The sequence below is a fragment of the Scylla paramamosain genome, chromosome 36 (genome assembly GCF_035594125.1).
Source record: "Scylla paramamosain isolate STU-SP2022 chromosome 36, ASM3559412v1, whole genome shotgun sequence".
In the NCBI taxonomy this organism is placed as follows: domain Eukaryota; kingdom Metazoa; phylum Arthropoda; class Malacostraca; order Decapoda; family Portunidae; genus Scylla; species Scylla paramamosain.
In genome coordinates, this window is record NC_087186.1 from 5786908 (window position 1) to 5794728 (window position 7821).

Sequence of the window (7821 nt, forward strand, 5' to 3'; positions counted from 1 at the left end):
AAAGAGAGAGAGTTTAAGGCCATGAGAGGAAATTATCACACAAAAAAGGATATCAAGTAGAAAGGAGGTTATTACAGTGACATCAAGATCCTGTACAGGTAAATCAAACAGTAGGTAATTAAAGGTGACAGGGAAGAGAAAGGGAAAAGGAAGAGAAAAGGTAAAGACAGTTAATGAGTGAGAGATCTTAATTCGCCGGAAATATACAAGATAACGAGAAGGTTGAAGACAAAGCAGGAAGGAGGAAAGGTTAGGGAGGATGCGATGAGTGGGGTAGAAAAGGGAAAGAAATTAAAGGAAAGGGCAGGAGAGACGTGAAGAGAAGATGTGTTGGAAGAGAAAAGAATAATGAAGGAATGAGAGAAGAGAAGAGAATAAATAAATGAAATAAAAGTCCCTATCTACACAAATATTAACTGAACAAAATAAATCAATCAGTAAAGACAAAATCCGGCAAAAAAAAAAAAAGGAAATAAAGAAAACTTGATGTTGATTGGCTAGAATTGACGTCACTGAAATATCTGAAAGGTGATTGGCTGGACGAAACACAGGAGATAAGCTGAGATCGTCACTCATTGGCTAAGGCAGGTGATGTCATGATGCTAAAATTGTATCTTGTGTTCGTTTGCCTTATGTAGTTTCCAGTTCCTTATGTGTAAGAGGAATAAAAAAAAAAGGACGTGGAGGAGGAGGAGGAGGAGGAGGAGGAGGAGGAGGAGGAGGAGGAGGAGGAGCAGGAGGAGGAGGAGGAGGAGGAGGAGGAGGAGGAGGAGGAGGAGGAGGAGGAGGAAGAAGAAGAAGAAGAAGAAGAAGAAGAAGAAGAAGAAGAAGAAGAAGAAGAAGAAGAAGAAGAAGAAGAAGAAGAAAAGAAAAAATAATAATGATAATGATAAAAATAATAATAATAATAAACAAGAAGAATTACCCTATATAAGAAAAGAAGAAGAAGAAGAAGAAGAAGAAGAAGAAGAAGAAGAAGAAGAAGAAGAAGAAGAGAAGAAGAAGAAGAAGAAGAAAACCCAAGAAAAGAAACTAAATCATTACCTACTTTTCCTTTCTCTTTTTTTCTTTCATTATTTTTTGAAAAACTTAATCTACAAAAAAAAATTGTAACACGAAAATGATGCTCTCTCTCTCTCTCTCTCTCTCTCTCTCTCTCTCTCTCTCTCTCTCTCTCTCTCTCTCTCTCTCTCTCTCTCTCCTTCCGCCACGCCCCCGCCACCTGGCCGCGCCTCAGATCAGGACAAATAAGGAGTATAACAGGATAAGTCAAGCTGGGTGGAGGAGTGAGGAGGCTGAGGGAACACAAAGAAAGACCAAGCAGCAGCAGATTTGTAGGCTGAGGAGAGGAGTAGTAAGTGTATTGAGAGAGAGAGAGAGAGAGAGAGAGAGAGAGAGAGAGAGAGAGAGAGAGAGAGAGAGAGAGAGAGAGAGAGAGAGAGAGAGAGAGAGAGAGAGAGAGAGAATGCAAAGGAAAAAAAAGGCTAAATTTATGATAATGTAACGGAGACAAAAAGACAAAAAGAGGAAGAAGAAGAAAAGAATAAAAAAGCAACAATTGCAAATAAAAAATAAAACTGGAATAAAAGAAAACCAACAAATAAAGAAACAAAAAAAAAAAAAACACGAAAAGGACACAAAAGATTAAAGAAAGAAAGGAAGAACAAATATGTAGATAATCTTGGACGTGAGAGAGAGAGAGAGAGAGAGAGAGAGAGAGAGAGAGAGAGAGAGAGAGAGAGAGAGAGAGAGAGAGAGAGAGAGAGAGAGAGAGAGAGAGAGAGAGAGAGGGACTGGCGAAAAACACTTACTCTCCCTCATTCAAAGACGCGACTGGAGTACAAAAAAATGCCAATAAAAAGCGGCCATAAAGAAGTACGATAATAGGAAGGAAGGCGACGATAGCGCGTTCATTAGTGCTTCAATTTAATACCATGACTGACGCCTTTTATTGTCCGCTCTTTAACACGTGTTGGAAAAAAAGGAATGATTTATTACATTTTTTTTTATTTGTAGTAGTAGTAGTAGTAGTAGTAGTAGTAGTAGTAGTAGTAGTAGTAGTAGTAGTAGTAGTAGTAGTAGTAGTAGTTGTTGTTGTTGTTGTTGTTGTTGTTGTTGTTGTTGTGATGGTGGTGATGGTGGTAGTAAATTTCTTCTTCCAGTCGTATTCATTGAGAGAGAGAGAGAGAGAGAGAGAGAGAGAGAGAGAGAGAGAGAGAGAGAGAGAGAGAGAGAGAGAGAGAGAGAGAGAGAGAGAGAGAGAGAGAGAGAGAGAGAGAGAGAGAGAGAGAGAGAGAGAGAGAGAGAGAGAGAGAGAGAGAGATATTGATAATTTTGCAAGGTCTTGCAAAATATTTCTTCAGTTTCATACACTGACTTCCTTATTGACTGACTGACTACATGACTGTGACTGACCGACTGGCTGACTGACTGGTTGACTGACTGACTGACTGACTGAATGACTGACTGACTGAATGACTGACTGAATGACTGGTTGACTGACTGACTGACTGAATGACTACATGACTGTGACTGACTGGCTGACTGACTGACTGAATGACTGACTGACTGACTGACTACATGACTGTGACTGACTGGCTGACTGATTGAATGACTGACTGGCTGACTGACTGAATGACTGACTGGCTGACTGACTGAATGACTGACTGGTTGACTGACTGACTGGCTGACTGACTGACTGACCGACCTCACTATCTAAGCAACAAGAACACACACACACACACACACACACACACACACACTAACCCTTGAAACAATGCATCGTAACTTAAACACACACACACACACACACACACACACACACACACATACACACACACACACACACATACACACACACACACACACACACACACACACACACACACACACACACACACACGTGCCAAATACATTAAACATTGAGATGTACACACACGGAATTAAAGAAACAAAACACACACACACACACACACACACACACACGAACAATAACAAAATAAACATACTAAAAAACAACATAAAAAAAGGACATAAAAATAATAATGTAATCTCTATCATTATTATTATTATTATTATTATTATTATTATTATTATTATTATTACCAGCATCATCGCTATCAATATCACAACTATTATTATCACCAACACCATTCAGCCCCCACTCGCTATTTTCACCAACAACAGGAAGCGGAACAAGTGACAACCTTAAAAGAACCGAACTCCCTTAACAACAATGGCAGTCACCTATTGTCACCTTTTTTGCCACCCACCTCACAATAATTACTTTCGCAGGTACAAACGCGCCCAGAACAATCATGCGCGCTTGACTTTATGGGAGAAACAAAACGAGATCGCCAAAGGGGGTTTAAAACAATCTGGCTCTCTCGTACTTGTTTATATTCAAAAAGTCTCTCGCGGTCATTGCGGATCGTACGCTCATCAAAGAATTGTCGTACTTGATAAGATTAGATTATTATTATTATTATTATTATTATTATTATTATTATTATTAGTAGTAGTAGTAGTAGTAGTAGTAGTAGTAGTAGTAGTAGAAGAGAGAGTGGCATAAAGGAAAAGAAAGTATGGAAAGTATGTATGTATGTATGTGTGTATGCAGTTTATACAAGGAGAAAGCTGTGTGTGTGTGTGTGTGTGTGTGTGTGTGTGTGTGTGTGGAGAGAGGTCGGACACGCAGTAATGAAGAGAAAAGTTAAGTACGAGAGAGAGAGAGAGAGAGAGAGAGAGAGAGAGAGAGAGAGAGAGAGAGAGAGAGAGAGAGAGAGAGAGAGAGAGAGAGAGGCAGACAGGCAGGCTTAAGATACAAGGAGAGCAAGGAGACAGGGAGTAAGAGGTCAGAGTGCGAGGAGAGAGAGTGAGTGGTGTCCGGAATGGCCTGGAAGAGCGAGAGAGAGAGAGAGGAAGAGGAGCTTAAGGAGGGGAATGAATGACGGGAATGGAGGGTGGTTTGCAAGGTGCTGGTTCCTGGAAAGAGAATGGACGCCTTACCATCACTGCCCATCCCTCACCTCGTTTCAGCCATCAGTCCCTCCCTTTCCCCTTTCCTTTCTTAATTGCTTCAGATTTTTCCTTTTCTCTATTCTCAATGCACCGTCTTTCATTTTCTTTTCTCCTTGATTATTTTTCTTCCTTTCCTTTTTTCATTCTTTTCCTCTCTTTGTTTCAAGATTTTCCTTTTATATTTTCTCATTCCAACATCTTTTCTTCTCTTTCCTTCTTGTTCCTCATTTTTTTTCTTTCTCTCTTTCTCCGTGCCATCTTTCCTTCCCTTCTTTTTCTCCTTGTTTCATATTTGTCATTCCTCTCTGTTTCTTCATTGTCTCATCTTTCTTTCCTTTCCCTCCTTTCTTCTTTTCCTCCCCACCTCTCTCTCTCTCTCTCTCTCTCTCTCTCTCTCTCTCTCTCCTCCGTGTCTCGTCTCTTCTCTCCCTTCATCTCTTCTATTCCTTCTATACACTATCTTCTATTCTTTCCTTACTACGATCATCATCATTACCAATATTTTTATCATGATACAAGTACTCTTTGAACAAAACCACCGCCACCACCACCACAACAACAATAACAACAACGACAACAAAATACACAAACACTCAGATTTACCAACACAACCAATAAATACCTCCACCAGGGAAAAAAAAAAAGGAAAACAGGAACAGATGCAAAAAAACAGCAACAACAACAATAACAACAAGACAAATCCCACAAAAAGACACAAACATAATTCTAAAAAGTAAACAAAGATAAAGAAATGACACAGAGCAAATGTAAAGGAGAAATACCCATAATACCCCGCGTCAAGTGTGTGCCCAGGTGTGCCCGGGTGTGGGGGGGCGCGCAAGGACCTACCTGTGGCGAGGAGGGCGGCGAGGGGGAGCAGCAGGAGCCTCCCGGGGCCCCTCGCGATCATGGCGGGAGACTAGGTGGTCCACAAGCCTAAAATAATTCCCATCACACATTCCTCTTCTTTAGATCTCCCCCCGCCACTTTGCCGCACTTATTAACTTTTCAACGTCCATGCACTTGTTTTGTTGATATCTCGTCAGGGTATTTTTTTCTCTCTCTTCTCTCCTCTCTCAATCCTGTCAGTGAGCGAAGGTTTCAGTACCGTAAGCTTCTCATAAATCCCTTCGCCTTGCGTTCATATCCACAGTTGTATTATTGTTAATCCCCTCGTTGCGTTTATCTTATTTACAAGTGGACACGAGTTAATTATTTCCAACTTGTTTCCCTTTTCACGTGGTTAAAAATAGTCGCAGAGGGTCACGGCGGCACACATCCTCACCATTCTCTTGCTCGTTACCAACTGACGTCACGCGGCCCCGCAAGGAGAGTTGCTGGGCTGCCACACGTCTCCCGGGGAATAACATTTTACCATCGGCGTAGAAAGTGAGATCAGTGACATTTTCTGGAACGAACTACCTGGCTGACTGACTCTCCTCATTACCGCCAGTAAATATTACCTGACACTAATCTCATTATCACGCGTTTAATGCCTCACTCCTTTTCTCTCAAACCAATGGATCGAAGAGGAAAGGAGTGTGCGCTAATACACACGATTACTTATGTTCATTTCCTTCGTCTCCCGCGGGAAAACTTCGGAGTTCTGTGGGAATATCGAGGTAATATTTCTTCAGGGTTAGGATTTTGGGAGAAGTGAGTTAGTAATGCCGCGAGGGGTGAGGGGAGGGAGTGTTCTGCAGTGCGCTCAATGGGCCATCTTCCGTCAGGAGTTGTGTGTGGTTCTGTATTGGGTGTATATAACTGTTATTTTGCCAGATTTATATAGTTCTTGTGTGTTCAGTTGCAGTGTTTATGCTGCCATCTCTCTTTGTTATCTTTAGTTTTCTTGTTTTTCTTTGAACGAATTTTACCTATTTGTTTATTTATCTACCTACCTATCTATCTATTTATCTATTTATCTATCTGTCCGTCTATATATTTATCTATTTATCTAACTATCTATCTGTATTATATCTTATTTCGCCTTTCTTATTCTCTACATTTAATTTCTTCTTATTATTTTATTTCTTGTCTCTGTAAGTGAGAATTGAAAAAGAGAGAAAAGAGAAATAAAAGAGTAAAAGAAAAAGGGAAAAAAGGACGCATAACAAAAAGGTAATGACAAACTCATATTATCGTAAACACTCCCCTCCTCTCCTGATACGCACCCATCACCTCTATGAAAATCTGAAGAAGCTCTACTCTTTTCCATGCAAGGCTCTTCGAGGGAGGTATTAAGTCTAAGCTTTCCACCGTACTCGTACTCTTACATGGCATGGCACGGCTGGGGGTGGCACTTAACAAGGTCAGGACACGTGCCTGCAGGAATATCAGCCAGGCATGTGACGTGTGTGACGGGGGAGGGGGAGAGGAAGGAGGACGTGTGTGATGGGAGAGGGGGGAGGGGACCTGTGAGATGGTGGAGAGGACTGTAACAGGAGAAAGATTAGCAGTCCTATGTGTGTCTTCAGAGAGAGAGAGAGAGAGAGAGAGAGAGAGAGAGAGAGACGCCTCTTCCTATAGCCCAAGTTGAGTTTAAGACAAGAGAACGATCATTTTTTCCCTCTCCCTCTCGTCCTTTTCCTTTCCTCTTGTTCCTCATCTTCCCTTACCATGATTCCTCTGCCCCTCCAGCCTCCTTCATTCCTTCCTCCTCTATCTCTAAAAACCCTTCGCACTCACTCTCACACCTTTCTCCTCTTCCTTTATTCCCCATCTCCACTTTCTCCTCTTTCCAGCTTCTCAGTTTCTCTCCTTCCATCCTCACCGTCCTTTCTCCATCCTCACCTCACGCCTTCACATTCTTTTCCCATTTACCCTCACAGCCTTTTTTCTTTTCCCTCATAATTCCTTCTCTTTTTATCTTCATACCCTCTTCACCCTCACAATCTCATCTACCATCACATTCTCTCGCTTTTTCTCTCATAGCTCATTCCCTTGCACCCTCACAACCTTATAACTTCACTACACACATAATCTACCTTCACCCTCTCTGTTCCTCGTCCTCCTCATTCCCTCTTCCTTCCTTTCCTCTCTCACAACCTCATAACTTCTCTTCCACTCCATACATTCTCTTTTTCCACCCTCTCTGTTTCTCCTCGCCCTCTTTCCTGGTTCCCTTCACCTTCCACGCGTCCTCACAGACACGTGGAGTGTCGCCCTTGAGCGCCGGAAAGGAAAAACAGGCTGGAGAACAAGTACCCGCAAGGTTTCCGATCCTAATGAGTGGTGTCAGCTTTCCTGATTAACTATTGGCCCGCAGCGACCCTCCAAGCGCACAGGATACAAGACTGGATACGTTATTAAACTCAACATGAAAAAAAAAGTAATCTAAACGTGTTCCTAATGTACAATTGATGCTCATGTTACATATACTGCTTTCTGAGATGTTATGGTGTGTTATCTCAATTATTTTTTACATGCTGTACTCTGGTGAAAGTTGTTTGGGTTTTCAAGTGTTCAGATAGTTTAACAAGGATTTTTCAGGCCGCAGTGGATGTTTAGGTTTCCAAGGGTGTTTTCGGGATTTTGCTGATTATACAATGTTAATTCAGTGTCATTAACTGGAGAAGACATCCATAACTGACTGACAGTTTTTGTGGCTTTTAGAAATACTTCTTAAGAGAGTCCAAAGTATCTAAAAATCACCACTTATTTATCATTTCAAAATACTGACCCTGATTAATATTTGTACATCTTATTCTTTCTTTATTTTATTTAATTTATTTATTCAATGTATTTATTTATATATTTATTTATTTACTTATCATTTACTTTTATTTTTTTTTTTTATCATAG

The 7821-nt window shown here is 41.0% G+C and overlaps 1 protein-coding gene across 2 annotated transcripts in view; it reads right to left on the minus strand.

The window, feature by feature from the left end:
* The window catches only part of LOC135090867 (mucin-2-like), a 61341-nt gene extending 56019 nt beyond the window's left edge, over positions 1-5322 (minus strand). For both annotated transcript variants that reach the window (XM_063987996.1, XM_063987995.1), the window contains exon 1: positions 4870-5322. In XM_063987996.1, coding sequence (XP_063844066.1) covers positions 4870-4930 — 61 coding nt within the window. In that variant the 5' untranslated portion in view covers positions 4931-5322. The remainder of the gene's footprint in view (positions 1-4869) is intronic.
* Positions 5323-7821: the final 2499 nt, after the last annotated feature.